Genomic DNA, 15951 nt, shown 5'->3' with positions numbered 1-15951 from the left:
TTGTCACCAGCAAGGGTGACAAGGGGAGGCTCTCCTGCATCTCCTCACGCCCTGCCCTGGGGTGCCCCAAATCCGGAGGCCTGCAGCGTGAAAGAAACCTCACTGCCCACACCCTCCCAAGCCCCCCCACAAATCTGAACACAAACCCCTCTTCCCCCTTCAGGAAGTAGCGATCAGAAAGCCACAATCTCAAGTGGGGCTTTCTGTCATTCAGGTTTGCTTTGGGCAAGTCATTTGGAAGGAAACTCAAACCCCTAGTAGTTCTCTTGTCTGGTAACTTTAATTGAAATGGAGGCATAACATGTCCTAGAAAAATAAAGATTTAGGATACAAACTGGACACAGGGGTCAGGGTTGCCCCCAGGGATGAGGGGATCTTTGGTCTGGGGCTGGACGTGGTAACGACGGCTTGAGTCTGGGGGAGCTAGTGGAGCAGCCCCCGCCCTGCCCACACCGGGCGTCCCTTTTCAGCAGGAAGGGCCAGGCTAGGGGAGGGTCTGTCAGCCTCGGGGCACTGCCTGTCCCCCATCCTTGGATTCCAAGCAGTTGTGAGAACACTGGGTATCAGTGGAGCTATTAATAGTGTTTCAGGGAGTGACAGGGAGAGGGATCGTGGGGGTTGGAAAGCCAGCCATGTGGCCGGGTTTTCAGCTCACAGCCAGTACCAGGTGGAGGGGGCAGAGTCCTGGGTCAGGACGTCCCAGATGGCCCCACGTATATGGCAGGGCAGGGCAAGGAGAGGCCTGTAACAGAGGAGGCCTCCCATCCAGAAAGGGACAGTGCCCTGGACAGGAAGAGGACAGGGGCAAGTCCCCCAGGCATCTCCAGGGCTTGGAGAGGTTAACTGGGCCAGAAGGACGTAGTGTGTGTGGAATCTTCAGACTGCAGCAACTGTGTTTCTGAGAGGTTCCCTCCTCCCAGGTCCAGTCCCTGCATCTTGAGCACCATTGTCAGGAGAGCAGTCGGCCCAGGCTGGGTCACAGTTCCAAGGGTTCTTCCACAGGCACCGACTGTAGCTGGGTCAGGACCTTGGCCTCAGCTTCCAGCCCCTCATCAACCTCACCCCCTGCTGTGGCCCCCAGGAGCAGCCCCTCAGGGTCAGGGTCCTGCAGCCTCAGCACGGTGTGAGGGGCCTGTGTCTCCAGCCCCTTTTCAGCTTCTAACAGCCCCTCTGTTCCTGTGCTCAATTCCAGCCCTGCTGGCCAGATGGGTACAGCCGCAGGTGACAGCATCAGCCCCTCCGGTGGGGGTGCTGGGAAGCTGGGCAGGAGGCCAGGGGAATCTGGGGAGAAGGGCAGGCTGGCACCAGAGGTGGCGGCAGGGGTGGGTGGTGGCTGCTGCACAGAAATGGTGCCCAGGGCATGCGCCTCCGGGAGAGCAGGGCTGGGGGCCACTGGGAGGGCTCCTTCAGGCACTGAGATGGCCGCCTCTGGCTTCAGGGGCAGGGCCAGGCTGGGGGCTGGAGGCAGGACCTGGGAGACCAGCATGCTGGTAGGGAAGGTGGCCGTGAGGATGATCTTGCCCTGCTGCACAGCCACGCCCGTCACGATTGGGCTGCCAGACACAGGGTTGGCCAGGAGGAAGTTTCCTGTGGGGAGAAGAGATGGGCCAAGCACAAGGTTAGAGCCAGAAGCAGCTGGCAGAACAGAGGGGGAGATGCTACTGGGCGGCAGGTGGCCAAGCCCCGTCCAGGCAGAGCCAAGCCCGTGTGGCTGCAGCCAGGGCACTAGCCCTAGCACAGAAGGGCACTGGGACTTGCCAGGGGTGAGATGCCCCCTGAAGCCCATTGACAGCCCCCTCCCTCCCTAAGTACTGCAATCCCCTCTCCCAGCTCTCACTCAGGCCTGCGAGAGGCAGAAGCGGGTACCTGGAGCAGTGGCCGAAGGCAGCTGCAGGGCTGTCACGCCCACCCCAGAGTTTATCAGGTGCACGTTGGCAGGGCCTGCTGCAGCTGCCACCTTCACGGGGCTGCCTGGCCCAGCTGCCAACAGCTGCAGTGGCCCCACAGCCTGGGGCAGGGTCACCACCTGCGAGGTGGGCACGACCTGGGGCAAGTTCAACAGCGGGGAGGTGGGGCCCAGGCCCGTTGGGTACCCAGGGGGTGGGGAGATTGGCACCACTTGTGGAGCAGCCACAGCAGGCACTGTTCCTGGGGTCAGAGGAAAGGTGGCAGCTGGTGGGGGGCCAGGCACTACTTGGGGCAGGGTTCCTGGGACCTCCTCTCCGGCTGGCCCTGAAGCAATGACCTGGGCCCCCTTGGTCTCAGGGGCCTCAGGCTGAGCCTCCTCCAGCCGAACCTCCCCAGTCTGAGGGTCCAGGACCAGGGAGGTCTTGGCCTCGCTGGCGCCCTGGGGACTAGGCTGCGCAGGAGGGGCAGCACCACCCCCTGTGAGTAGCAAGGGGCCCAGGCTGGAGGCCTCGCCCAGGGCCAGGCTGTTGATGATGACAGGGCTGCCATTGAGGAGCACGGCTGGAGAGCTGCTGGCGGCCAGGAAGCTCCCATTCACCAGGATGGAGGAGGAGGTGGGGCACGGTGAAGAAGGGGTGGCTCCCGCCAAGAATATGGAGCCCTGGGCAGTGGCCTCCACCGACACTGGGGCCACCCCCCTCTCCAGGTCCTCGGGACTTCGGCTGGACTCATCCTCAGTAGTGGGATTCCCATCAGACTCGCTGTCGGGAGAAATGATCGTTAAGTTGTGGTCCGTTAGCCAGCTGGGCTCCTGCACAGTGCCAGGGGCAAGCTGCTCTACCAGAGCACAGCCTGCCCACTGCCCCCCCACGGTTCCCCAGCCCAAGCTTCTGTGGACCATTTCTGGGGTCATGAAATCTCTGTAGGACCATCCCAAGACCCCAGGGCCCTCTGCAAGCCCTGCATTGACGCCATCGCAGAAAAGCTAAGGCTGGACAGGATGGGGAGGGAAGAGGCCCTGCTCTCCCACTGCCTTGGCCACGGCGTCGCAGAGGCAGAGCACCCAGGCTGCCCTGAAGTTTCCTGGGGTAGGCGGAGAGTAGACAAGCCCGCGAGTGTCCCGGAGTGAGGAGCAGGCGTGTCCCGGAGTGAGGAGCAGGCGCCAGCTCAGCTCCCTGTGCCCTCCCCGCGGGGCGTCAGAGAAGGGAGTGAGAGGCCGAGAGGCCGGGCCCACAGGGTGGGAGGGGAAGGGCTTGGGTTACAGGGAAACCGGAGCTGGGGAGGGTTCACGTTTCACAACAAAGACGGACGACAGGCCATGCTGTTTGGGCCCTGGGGGGTGTGGGAGTGGGTGGGGAAGAGTAACGGTCAGGGGAAGGCCAGGCTGCAAAGGGGACCTGAAAGGAACCCCTAGATAGGCTGCGGTGGGCAAAAGCCCTTCCTGCTTCTCCGCAGCCCCCACAGAGCCCCCTATTTTCTCACGGCCTCCCCCCAGTGAAGTCCTGAGCACGGACTGGGGCCTGGATGGAACAGCGCGAAGAGGTCTCTGAGCCTCCGCGTGAGCAGTGACGCCCGGGCAGGGGGCCCAGGCGTGTGCATGTCCCATCCTCGCTTAGTTCCTGCGCTTCACAGACGCCTGAGGGTGTGAGCGGGAGGTGCCCGAGGAGTTCGGCGCGCTGACCCCAGCAGCAGGCACCCGGGAAGAGGGCTGGTAGATAGAATGTCGCCGGGAAAGCGAGACTTGCCCCGCACGAGTCCCCTCACCTCTTGCAGGGCGCGCCGCCGCCGGCCCCGGTCCGGTCGCGCTGTCGCCGGTTCTTGAACCAGTTGCTGACCTGCGTGAGCGAGAGGCCGGTGAGCGTGGCCAGGCGGCGCTTCTCGTCCGGCGTGGGGTAGCGGTTGCCGCGGTAGCAGGCCTTGAGCGCGGCGCGGGAGCGCTCCTTGAAGCAGTAGACGGTCTCCTCGCCGTCCCAGATGGTCTTGGGCAGCGGGAACTTCTTGCGGAGGCGGTACTTGTCCACTGCGCCCAGCGCACGGCCACGGGCCCGCTCGGCCTCGTGGTAGCGCGCGCGCAGGTAGAGATCCTGCAGGAAGGCGTGGTGGGCGGCGGGGAAGGGGCGGCTCTCGAGTAGCCGGTAGAGCTCAGCGTACTCGCCCCGCTGAAAGGCCACCAGGGCCCGCGCGCGCAGCACCGGGTCGCTGCCACGTAGGCGCTCGGCTGGGGGCAGTGCGCCCAGGAAGCGGCTCAAGCGGCCGGCGTGGCCAGCCTGTAGCAGCGCCTCGCAAACGCACGCCACCTGCTCGGGCGAGAAGCGGAGGCCGGTGGGCGGCTCGGCAGTGGCCTCGGGGGACGACTCGGGGACGCCCGGGGACCCCGGGTCCTCCGCTCCCGCCGCCGCTTCGCCCGCCCCGGCCCCGGCCGCCGCCGCCGCCTCACCCTCGGCCGCCTGCAAAGTCTGCAAGAGCTGGCGCGCTTCCTCCTCCTCCTCTTCGGTCGCCGCCGCCGCAGCCGCCTCCCCCCCGACCGCCGGCCCCGCGCTCGGCTCCGCAGGCAAGGTAGCCATGTTTTGCAACTTTGGGAAGTTCCTCCCTCCTTCTCCTCCTCCCTCGGGCTTTCCCCAGCCCCTTCCCCCGCCTGTCCCCCCTCTTCGCCCCCACCCCCGAGCTTCCCGAGCTTCTCCCCTGGTAGACCCTGAGGCCCTCCCCCGTCCCGAATGCGAGACTCAGCTCTCCACTCGGGTCTCTGTCCCTGTGTGTGTCCGTCCCCCTCCTCGTCTTTCCGTGATTCTCCCTTTGTTTTCCCTCCGCCTCTGGCCGCGCTTTCTGCCTCCCCCCGCGTGTGCCTCAGGCTCAGGGCCTCAGTTTCCCCATCGGGACAACGGAGAAGGTAACGGGCCGTCCAGGAGGGCTAAGGGCGCGAAACCACCTCCACCCCGGGACTGAGCTTCTGCACGCCTCCGTCTCCAGGGTCCTCTGCTGGCCCCCCCATTCCCCATCTCGGCCTGCGCTCCGCCCCTCGGAATTCCCGGCTCCGCAGGGGGGCGGGTCTGGCCGGGAGGAGGGGCGGGAGAAGCGAGCTAGAAAGTTTGCAGCAACTTTTCTGAGCCTACGTTCCAGGAGCGGATACGCGTGGCTTGCGCAGGCGCAGTGGGAAGACGATGGCCGCGCGCGCTGCCGGCCCAGCCCCCTTCTCCACGCGCGGTGGCACAGCTGGGCCACAGCTGGGCAGGGGGGCGGTGCCTCCGGGGTGGCCGGACGCCGAAGCCCCGCCCCTCAGTTTTCCCTCTCCCCATCCCTGATTCGTCAGCCTTGAGTCCCGCGAGCTCCCCGCCAGGTCATTGGCCGCCTCCACTCGCCTTCCGATTGGCCAGTGAGCAGCCTCCCCACAACGCAAACAGAGCGGACACCTAGGAGTCCGGAGGTTTAGGCAGTGGGGAGGGCCTTTTATTCGCGAGGGTCGGGCGTGGGGTACTAGGTGGGGAGAGACAATAAATACCGAGGAATGTCGGGGGTCTCAGTGCATCCAAAACGTGGATTGGGGTGTTGGGGTCCTGGAGCCTGTCAGCGAGTCGGAGGACAAGACAAGATCAATAAATATCCAAACCTCTGAGGCGGCAGGAGCCAGCTGTGGCTCCGAGTAGCGCATGTGAGCAGGGGGCGCGGGAGTCCCCGAAAAAGCGGGGCTGGCAAAAGAAAGCGGACAGAGGTCGCGCCGAACCTTCGCCACGGAAATAAAACGTTCCCCGGCGAGCAGGGCCGCATGCACAAGGAGGATTTGCGAACTGACGGCGGGTGGGAGTGCGTGGAGAGTGAAAAATGGATGGCCAAGCCTGGCCTGCTGCCTGCTCAGGACCGCAGTTTACTCATCCACGTCAGGGCCTCAGCCCGGCCGGAGGGAAGAAGTGGTCTGCGATCCCACCCTGCAGCAGCAGCAGCAGCAGCGGCATTCCCGGGTACAAAGCCCCCACGAGCCCCATTTGCCGGCCGCGGACCCGGCTCCTCCCTCCCCGGCCGCCAGGGGGCGGGCCCGGATCATAGGGTAGGAGCTGGAGCGAAGACCCACGCACGCGGGTGTGGACGGGGCTGCGGTGGGGAGCAGCTTCTGTGTAGTGTCCGGGCCACCCAACCCTTCAACGGGCCCCGAGTGGAGGGCAGTCTGGGGCTCTAGGGTTCAGGGGGCGAAGGCGACTCCCGGGCAGCGCCAGGGCGGGGCGAGATAGCCGGCGTAGGCCGCCAACCCAGCGCAGCCCAAGGCGGCGGCAAGAGCCAGAGCAGCGGCGAACAGGAGCAGGGAAAGCGCCTCCGATAGGCCAGGCCTAGGGACCTGCGGGCGAGAGGGCGGGATCAGCACCCGGTGACGTGGGCCTCTGATTGGCTCCAGGACTCGCCCCGCCTACACCCAAAAGTGGATCCACAATCCTCCCTGCACCCCGCCCCCGGCCCAGGCCCCAGCAGCCGGCAACTGTGGTTGGTTTGCTCTCAAGCCTCAAATCCTGTACGAACTCGCCGTTGGCTGCTCCCTAGCGGCCTCTGTTGATTGGCTGCCCGAGCTTTCTCCCTCCCCGCGGTGGGCGGAGCCCGACAGAGCTGCCTCAAAGCAGTGACGGCGCGGGGTGGGTGGAGCGAGGCGGGCGGGCGTGCGTGGGCAGCCGGACGTACCCTGGCAGGGAACAGCAGGTGGCGGCGGTGCATGGGGCCTGGCCCCACCAGCGGGCACTGGCCCAGAGCCACGGCCGTGGGGCCATCTAGCTGGAGAGAGAAGGGACAGGTGACCCGATCGGAGCCCAGCCCAGCCCTTGGCAGGGCGCGAGAGACAGTAAGGGGAGTCTAGGCCCGGGAGGGCATCTAGGGAGATCCCGGAGGGGATGTGGTGAGAGACCTCGACCGAGAGAGATCTGGGGCTGAATGAAGGGCTTCTGCCCTCTGGAGCCACAAAGAGGTAGGCCGATCCCTAAATATGGACAGGGAGACGGGAAGGGGATCCGCAGAGGGGGCAGCAGGCCTGAGACAGGGGAAAGAGAGGGGTCTTACATGGGAAGGTGGATCCGTGGCCCGGGGACTGGGGACCCCCGTGACAGCTGGAAGGAGAAGAGAGAGGCGTAGGGCGCGTGGAGGGGCGGAAGAGGGCGGTGGCGCGGCATGCCCCAGCCTGGGCCCCTCCCCTCCCCAGGTGTCCACACCCCCGCCGAACAGCTGGCCCACCTCCTCCTGGTGCCCTCGGGGACGGGGGCGGAAGAAGGACTCGCCTGCGGCTCCCTGGGCCTGAAGCAACTCCATCTGCTCCTGCAGCTGCCGGACGTGTGCCTCCAGGTCACGGTTCCGGGCCTCGGCTTCCCGTAGTTGACTGCAGGGAGGTAAGCACGGTGAGCCTGTCTGAGTCCCGGCGAGAGGGCCAGCAGAGGGTTGCCAAGGGCCCCCGCGCCCCGACCCCGACCTGGCGAAGTTCTGGTTGGCCGTGCGGATGGCCTCCAGCTCCCGGCTCAGGCTCTGCCGGGTGAGCACCTCCTCCTCCAGGGCCTCCTGGAGCTCCCGCAGCGTTACCTCGGCCTCGGCCTCGGCCTCTGCCTCAGGAATAGCTTCTGGAACTGCCACTTCAGCCTGTGTATGAGGACCGAGCTTAGGGCTACCTGTGGCTCCCACAGGATTTGGGAGCCAGGCCTGGGATCCTCGCTTGTCCTTTACTCCCCCACCCCCTGAAATTTCTGGAATCCCCATAGCTCCTGCAATGATCCGAGCCTCCTCCTTCTCTACCTCCAGCCCCCTCCGTGGTCTCCAGCCTTTAGTCTGGTCCTCTCCTACCCACACAGGAACCGAAGGGCTAGTCCTAGAACACTAACTCAACTTGACCATGTCCCTCCACTGCTCAAAATCCCGCCAGCCTCCTAGTGCCCTGGTGACAAAGCTTGCCTCCCCTCCCCTTCTCATGTACAATTCAGCCATACCACCCTCCTGTCACTTTCAAGAGCTACCTGGTGTTTCCACCTCAGGGCTTTGGCCCTTGAGGTTCTCTCTACTGACCGGTTGGCACTGTTCTTTCCATGATTGGCTCCTCCTTTGCCAGTGCTCAGCTCAAAGATAAACTCCTCAGAGAGCCCCCCCCCAACACACACACACACACACGAATGTGCACATGCACACTGAATGCTCTGCTGTAATTTCTTCCTAGGGACTGTCTCCCAACTGCTGTAAGCTCATCTCTACAGGTTTTCTGTCCGCTTCTGTCCAGCAAGCTCCCAGAGGCCAATGGCACATGCCAGCCTGGAAGCCCTCACCTTCCTTCATCCCTGACCGACCCTCTCCTCCATCAACTTACTGTTTCCTCTCGTGGGGACACCGTGGGCTCCAGGCTGGGCGCTTGCGCATGTGGCTCAGGCAACTGCTCGGCCTCCAGTTCCATGGGTGTAGGGCCTGGGAGGACTTCCCTGTCCCTGGGGAGAGGAAGAGGACACGGGGAGGGAGAGAGGCTGCCATCCCCAGGTTGAAAACCAGGACTCCCTAGCCTGTGGGCAAGGGGCAGCTGGCCCTGAAGACCCCCTGGTTTGAGGAGGGGAAGGGGCAGAGTGAAGAGAGAAGTACCCTCTTCTGGTTAGGAGAAGCCTGCCCATCCCATGGCCTTGGGCCCCTGGGAGCTGCTGCCCTTTCTAAACCTTCCGCAGAGACCTGGAGTCCAGACACCCATTCTAGGGTCTGCTGTCTCTTCCCTTTGCAGGACAGGGAGAGGGACCCTATGAGGGAGACTGCCTAGTTCTGGCCACCCTCCAAAACTGTGATCTTAAGACTAGGCGTGAGATCCCAAGAGTGTGACTCCAGATATCAGCACACCCCCTTACACTCAGCTACTGGGAAAAGGACAGACCCTCCCTAGGAATATGAAGAGGATGTCCCCTCTGACCCAGCAATCCTTCCTGTGGGACTGTGTCTCAAGGACCTATCTATCCTGGACCTGGACCTGGGATGTAACAGAGGATGAGTTAAATCCTGACCTGCCATTAGGCAGGACACCACACAGTGGTTCAGAATCATGTTGTTGTTCATTAATGATAAGGAATGGTGTTTGTCACACATTGTCCCGTAACAAAAGCTGATGGGAAAACCACCTGTTCTCCCAGTTGTTGAATATGTGTCTGTGCATGTGTGAGCCAGGGACTGCTGCTGGGCAGTGCCTTTTTTGTTTCATTTTTTTATTTTTAGAGACAAGGTCTCGCTCTATCACTCAGGCCTGGGGTGCAGTAGCACCATGATAGTGCACTGTAATCTTGGACTCCTGGGTTCAAGTGATCCTCCCACCTCAGCCTCCTAAGTAGCTAGGACTACAGGTGTGCACCACTGCACCTGGCTAATTTTTCTATTTTTATTTTTTTGTGGAGACAGGGTCTTGCTATGTTGCCTGGGCTGGTCTCAAACTCCTGGCCTCAAGTGATCCTCCTGCCCTGGCCTCCCAAAGTGCTGACATTATAGGCATGAACCACCAAACCTGGCTCCTGACCCGTATTTTCTAATTTACTTGTGATAAGCAATACATTATTTATATAATTAATATTTTTAAAGGCCTTAGTGTTATACGACTGACTCAATGTGTTTGTGTTCTTTTGAAATTGATTGTAAAATTCTCAACTTATTATTTTCTAAGATTCTGAGGCCCCATGACTCTGTACTAGAAATGTCAAAGTCAACAGTTGCAAGGTTCTGGAAGGCCAAGTCTTTGGCTCTGAGGTTTTACAACTGAATTTAAAATTTTAAAGTCCTATGGTCTGAGACTTTAAAATTCCACAACTCTGGGCTCCTAAGAGTTCTCGGTCCCAAGATTGATTTGTGCAAATCCACTGTCTGACGACAAGCTAGAAAACTGGAAGCCCAAGCAGCCTCCAAGGCATCTGGTGGCCTTGCAGGGCAGAGCTTACCTGAGGGCCATGCAGGAGTAGGAGTAGCCCACGAAAGGCAGGTGGACCCCCAGCGGCACGCCTTCCTGCATGTCTGACAGTGTCTCCTACACAAGAGACCCGCGGATGTGACCAGCAGTTGTCAGAGCTGGCCTCTCACCCCTTTCTGGTCTTGGCCTACATGTTCCCCCCAAACCAACCCTAACTCGGGGCTTATCTAAAGTGGCCATCATTTTTTCTTATATTCTTTTACCTCCCTTCAGGGCATTTGCCACACTACATGAAAATATATACTTGTCTAGACTTCAAGTAGATGAGAGTAGGGAGCAAGGGTGATTTGGTCAGTGCTGTGTCCCCAGAATGCCCAGCAGAAGGGCACCCGGAGCTGAGCAAGCATTCTAGGACAGCTTGCTAAATACACAGTGGAGAGAGAGATGGCCTAAGGAAGGAACAGTCCTCTCCTGCCTCCCCCCCATCCCTCCAGGTCTCAGCTTAGATACACACCGCGCCCCCCCCACCCCAAGCCCTCCAGGACCTTCCATGCTGGGCCAGGAGCTTCCCCTACCCCCACACTCTCCCATCTCAGCCCTGATCACTCAGGGGCCTCCTTGTCTGGGGACTTGTCTGTGTCCCATCACTGACTGTAGGCCTAGGTCACACACTGGGTGGGCACAGCAGGTGCTCTGGGGAATGAATGATTCAGGACTCCAGCAGGTAGGCACTGTCATTATTCCAACTTTATGCAGCGGGGATGGGCAGGTTCCCTCAGCCGAGCAGGCCAGCAGGCGCTGTGGGTACCTACCCCGCCCCCGCTCACCATGGCAGTGAGCCCGTCCTCCACCACATCAAAATTGCACGTGTCAGTGGCACCCTGGAAGTCTGGAGTAAAAGGGGGAACGCTGTCGCGGAGACCATCCCAGTCAAGGCCAAAGAAGAAAGGATGCTTCTGGAAATCGCCTGCTCCATCCCGGCCCAGCCTTGTCTCCGGGGGACACAGCAGCCGCTGGATGAGGTCTCGAGCCTCCTCAGGGACCCCTGTGTCCTCCAGTGGCAGAGACAGGTGCTCCTGCACACAGGGAAAGGGAAAGAGGGACGTGAGCTGGGAGCAAGTACAGAGAGTTCAGGGGCTCCTTGGGGCTGCGCTCACCTTGTAGTGGACAATCTTGCCGTAGGTCTCGGCTGTGGAGTCGGCGTAGAAGGGCGTCTGCCCGTAGAACATTTCATAGGCGAACACGCCCAGCGCCCACCAGTCACATTCCGGCCCGTAGCTGCCTGGCCCAGGCCCACCGCCCACAGCCTGCAGGATCTCGGGGGACAAGTAGTCTGGCGTGCCCACAGCCACCAGCGATCGCACCTGCGCCAACAGGGCCAGAGCTGGGCTGGGTCCTACGCCTCTGGGCTCCGGCCCCCTTCTAACCATGCCCCAAATGCTGCCGCCCTCCCTCTGCCTGGTCTAAACCTTCCCTGCACAAGGCACAGCGAACTTAGGCCTGGTCGCCTCCTCCTTCCTCCTCCAAATCCAGTCCCGCTCCTACCCCAGCTTCGACCCTGTGCCCCAGCCCCGCACTCCGCTCCTCCCTCCCCCTCACTGGCGGCGAGTTGCCCCACGGCGGGCGCACCCGCTCACCGTTCCGTCTGCCCGCAGCTTGAGGCAGGAGCCGAAGTCAGCCAGACGGATGTGGCCGCAGCGGTCCAAGAGGATGTTGTCCGGTTTGATGTCCCTGCGCGGAGGGATAAGTGCGCATCCTTTATTCCTCCCACCGTCCCGCAAGGCTCCGCCTCCCACCCTCCCCAGCAGCGCCATCTCGGGCCCCACCGCCTCAGGTTTAGCCCCGTGAGGATTCTACAATTCGGGACCCCAGGCCCCACCCTCAGTGGGCCCCAACCAAGGAGGTCCCTCTCCTAAGCCTTGTCCCTTCTGAGTTCCAACCTTCGAGGTATGCTATCCCTCTCCGGACCCCGCCCCTCAGGCGCTGCCACGCCCACCTGTGCACATAGCCCAGCCGGTGAACCGAGTCTATGGCCATGACTATCTCGGCCAGGTAGAAGCGCGCCATCTCGGCCGGGATCCGCTCCCCAAACTTGCTCAGCAGCGTTAGCAGGTCCCCGCCCACGTAGTACTCCATGATCAGGTACTGGTGGAGGCGTGTCATGAGTGGTCGGCAATCCCCCTAGGCGCCGAGCACTGATCTCCCAGGACAAAGACTCCCGAAGACACCCTATCCCTGGACAGAGACCCCACAGCCCCAGCCCTGAGAGAACCCCAGAGATCTCCCAGGCCAAATCGGACAGCATCCCCCTGCCCCCGGCCAAAAAAACCCCCACCTCTCCCAGGATGTCACTGGACAGAGATTCACTCCCTCTGAGACGTTCAGGGAAAAAGAGACCTCCCAACGCCGAGTACAGGTCCCAGATACTCCCTGCCCCGTCAGTGCTCCCAGACAGAGTTGCTGGAGAGCTGTCCCATTCCAGGTAAGAGACTCCCCCAACAGAGGCATCTTTATACAAGAGTCCCCCACAATCAGCCCAGGAAAAGAACAGTAAGGGACATCATCTCCCTTCCCAGGTTCCCAGGTAAAGAGGCTCCTCTTCTACCTGAGACAAGTTCCTACCACATACAGAGACGGCCCCGCGGCATTTCGGGGCAGCTCTCCCAACCCCAGAGCTTCCTCTCCCCACCGCCGCCCGTTAACTGACAGCGTGGGCGTCTGTCTCTCTTCCTGGCCACGCTGGCCTGGGGCTCACCAGGTAGTTCTCATCCTGGAAGGCAAAGTGCAGCTGCGTGATCCATCGCCGGTCCCCATTCACCAACACGTCCCTCTCTTCACGGAAGCACGAGACCTGCAGGGCACCCCGAGGAGCTGCAGCGGGTGCCGGGGGCAGACCCTCCGGGTCCCCACACCACCCCTGCCCCTCACCTCGCCTCTCTTCAGCATGTCCCACTTATTCATGATCTTCATGGCGTACACCTGGCCCGTCTGCTTCATCTTCACCACCGCTACCTGAAGGCCGAAACAAGGTGACAGGGGCGGAGGTGGCGGAGAAAACAGAAGGGCTCCCAAACAAGACTCCACCCCCAGCTCCACCCAGCTGTGGCCCCGCCCCCGAAGCACCACACCCACCGGTCCCAAGCCCCGCCCCCAGCCCAGCCCTAGGTTCTAAAGTTCAGTCATTCATCAATTTCTAAGGCCCCGCCCCGAACTCCTATGCCCCGCCCACCACAAGTAAAGCCCGAATCTCCGCGGGCAGAGTTCCCGCCGCCACTCAGGGCTCACCTCGCTGAACGCCCCGCGTCCGATCACTTTCAGAATCTCGAAGTCATCCCTCTGCAGTCGGACCTCCTTAAGCTTCTCCACGATGGGCTCCGCTGGGGTGTGGGGGAGAAGAACCCAGGGTCACTAGGATGGACACTGGAGACTACGGGGAAGTCGCACCCTCTGTCTCTCAGTCTCTCTTCTCTCTGCCTCTCAGCTTCACCTTAGGACTGTCTCCCAAGGACATCCCCACATAAACACTGTGAGGTTTGGGGGACCCAAAACTGCCCTCCCTTAGAGGTGAGATGCCTGGGAACCCCTTTTTGGGACAGGGCATTGGGCCACAGGGCTCCAGTGGCGGCAGAGTGGAGGGGGTGGGTTAACAAATGTCTGCAGAAGGGGAGACCCTGAAGAACAGGGAGAGGAAATAAGACCCTGTTCTTAGACCCCCTGGGCTTCAGGCCCTTCCCAACTCCAGGTGATGGCTCCCCAGGCCCCACCCCAAGGCTCTCATTTTAGTATGTCCTAGGCTATGCCCCAGAATCTGCAGTTGTAACCAGTATCTCCAGGTTCAGATGCAGTGGGCTCTTGGACCACACTTTAGGAAACCCTGGATTTGGGGCTGGGGGAAGGAATAGGAGGGGACAAAGCCCTCTGGATACCCATCCTGGACTCAAGAGCTCCCACCAAGTCCAGGAGGACTTTAGTACTACCCCTTAGTCACAGATGGCGATCAGGGGTCCGAGGCTAAGGTCCTGTACAACTAGGAACATTAAACAGGGCAGTTTGGGAGGAGGACAGGCCAGGGTGGACGCCAGAGACTCAGGGACTGTGGGGAGAGAAGCCTGGACTCCTAGGGGGTGGGATAAGTGGAGGCAGGATGGAGAGAGGGATGGGTGTGAGCAGGAAAGAGGGGAGACAGGGTGAGTTACAGAGGAGGGGGGCCGTGGGGTTCTGGGGTTTCAGGGAGAGTGGGCCGGCAGGGAAGAACCAGCCAGGGCTAAGGACGGGGGAGGGAGGGAGCGCCAAGACATTGAGCCCTTTTAAGGCAGCGGGAACCCAGGCCCCCTCCCCCGCCCGGGAGGCCTGGCAGGGGAGGGGCCGCAGGATGCAGCTCACGCCACAAAAGGAGTGCTCCTCACAGGACAGCCAGACCCCTACCCCCACCCCAGGTCTCAGTTTACCCTCCCAGCCCGACTTCATCCTCTGCATGAGGGAGGCTGGGAGAGTCATAAAGGCTGGGAGGCAGTGGGGGAAGGTTCTTGCAGAGGCGGAGTGGCCTGGCCCCGGGCCTCCACCTTCTCATCTGTGAAATGGGGGAGGAGAGAGAGGAGCAGGGCCTGGGTCAAAAGAGATGCACACAAGACAAGAGGGAGCAGCAGAAGGTGGACAGACAGTGACACACACAGGCAGAAGACCAAGAGCAAGCCACTGAGGGCCAGGCATGTGGAGGGCCAGAGTGGCAGGGAGTTAGCGGTGACAGGAATGTAAGCCGAGTCCTGGACGGAAGGGTGGGGAGGGGGCAGGCAAGGCAGGAAGCTGAAGGTGAGGCACCTTCCCTCTGGACCTGTCCCCAGGCCCTGGAAAGATCTCAAAAGAAGGGACTTTGTGGGACAACTAGGAGCTTGGAGGTCTTGAACCAGAACTACAAGACGTGGGGAGCCGTAGGGAATGGCGGGCTAACCCATGCAGGCTAGTAGGGACCAAGACCTTGAGGATAGGCCGTAGGACCTACAGAGAAAAGAGGCACACCCGGAGGAACCTGAAGTCGGTCCTCCTCAATCCAGGGGATGGAAGGAGTGCTGGTGGCGCCTGTCTGCAGAGCTGGTTCTCCCCCAGGGCCCGTGTGAGTCACCGCACCCTCCCAATGCCTGGGCACCTGTTGGGGCAGCTGGAGAGGCTGGCGCCGAACACCTGCCCGTCAGCCGCACCCTTGGCAGCTGCCACATGCTGTCCCTCCTGGCGTGCCCATGTTGTGGGAAACCGGGGGTGAGGACCACAGGGCCCATATTGGCGGGGAGGGTCCCTAGGCCTAGACTCAGGGAGGGGGTGCAGGAGACCATGGGAGGCTGTGCCCAGCCCAGTCTGCTGTGACTCCCAAGCTGTAGTTGAGTCATGGCTGTCCTGGCCTCTGCCGACCTTACTCTGCCCCCAGGGTGACACGGGGTAGGGGCATGTTGCCCCAGGACCCAAGTCTAAGCTCTAGGCCCTGGAATGGGAGGATCTCCCCATGTCCATCCTGCCCCCAGCGGCCAGGCCCCTGCACCCAGCCCCATCTCCTGCCTCTGCCTCTCCACCCAATCTGGGGGAGCCCGTGCAGGCAGGCACTCACCCCACTGCAAGAAGTCGGCCACGTACTTGTCCTGGGTCAGGTCGGAGGCGCCCAGCTCTTGGTGGACGCCCAGGAGGAGGTCGAGCAGGGGCTCCAGCCCCAGGAAGCCGGGGTCCAGCACCAGCTGCCGGAGCTGACTTAGCCGCACCTCGGCTGACATGTCAGCCAGGTAGCACCATGGCCCCCTCCCCAGGCCAGGGGCTCGGGGTCCTCCTGTCACGGGGCTTGGCAGCCCCTGCCCAGGCCCCTGAGCCCTGGCCGCATGTCTGCCTGTCCCTGGCTGTCCCCCGGGCCTCTCTGGCCACTTCTCTCTGCTGCCTCCTCCTCTCTCCCCACCCCTTGGTCCAGCCCCCCTCCCGCCTCCCGGCCTTAACCCCTCACAAGCCAGCCCCCACTTCCTTCCAGGGCCCGCAGAACCCTCAGTGCCAGACTGGGGGTTAGAACTGACCAACAATGGAGAATCTCACCCCTCACACTGCCCCCTCCAACGAAGAGGCAGGGCATAGAAGAGAGCTACAGGTGTGAGATTCCAAAACAAGTCCCCCCCATTGCCTAGAGGGGCCAATCGAGGCCCAGA

At 62.1% G+C, this 15951-nt stretch overlaps 2 protein-coding genes and 1 long non-coding RNA gene across 7 annotated transcripts; 1 reads left to right on the top strand and 2 right to left on the bottom strand.

Annotated features, from left to right (window-relative positions):
• Positions 1 to 261: 261 nt before the first annotated feature.
• SIX5 (SIX homeobox 5) lies at positions 262 to 5044 on the bottom strand. The gene is made up of 3 exons (XM_045531391.1): positions 3673 to 5044; positions 1867 to 2669; positions 262 to 1587 (listed from the first exon to the last, which is right to left on the bottom strand). The coding sequence occupies exons 1-3, from the start codon at positions 4470 to 4472 to the stop codon at positions 977 to 979; spliced, it is 2214 nt and encodes a 737-aa protein (XP_045387347.1). The 5' UTR covers positions 4473 to 5044; the 3' UTR covers positions 262 to 976.
• LOC123623942 lies at positions 4223 to 9478 on the top strand. 2 transcript variants are annotated; one of them, XR_006730044.1, is made up of 4 exons: positions 4223 to 4464; positions 4757 to 6847; positions 7079 to 7262; positions 9280 to 9478. It is a non-coding gene; the product is annotated as an uncharacterized LOC123623942 (long non-coding RNA). The 2 variants fall into 2 exon arrangements; XR_006730045.1 differs by having other exon boundaries at positions 9276 to 9287.
• On the bottom strand, positions 5331 to 15697 carry DMPK (DM1 protein kinase). Of its 4 annotated transcripts, none has more exons than XM_045531396.1 (15): positions 15375 to 15697; positions 13064 to 13155; positions 12707 to 12790; positions 12534 to 12629; positions 11775 to 11923; positions 11416 to 11509; positions 10936 to 11142; positions 10591 to 10854; positions 9810 to 9895; positions 8222 to 8336; positions 7343 to 7506; positions 7155 to 7252; positions 6940 to 6986; positions 6568 to 6657; positions 5331 to 6232 (listed from the first exon to the last, which is right to left on the bottom strand). In XM_045531396.1, exons 1-15 carry the CDS (start codon positions 15532 to 15534, stop codon positions 6080 to 6082), a joined length of 1899 nt encoding a protein of 632 aa, XP_045387352.1. In that variant the 5' UTR covers positions 15535 to 15697; the 3' UTR covers positions 5331 to 6079. The 4 variants fall into 4 exon arrangements, with proteins under 4 accessions (XP_045387352.1, XP_045387351.1, XP_045387353.1 ...); XM_045531395.1 differs by having other exon boundaries at positions 6568 to 6653; XM_045531397.1 differs by having other exon boundaries at positions 6568 to 6653; positions 15401 to 15470.
• Between the last annotated feature and the right edge of the window lie 254 nt (positions 15698 to 15951).

Source organism: Lemur catta, chromosome 19 (assembly GCF_020740605.2).
Source record: "Lemur catta isolate mLemCat1 chromosome 19, mLemCat1.pri, whole genome shotgun sequence".
Lineage (NCBI taxonomy): Eukaryota > Metazoa > Chordata > Mammalia > Primates > Lemuridae > Lemur > Lemur catta.
This window is presented reverse-complemented; position numbering and strand designations above follow the sequence as displayed.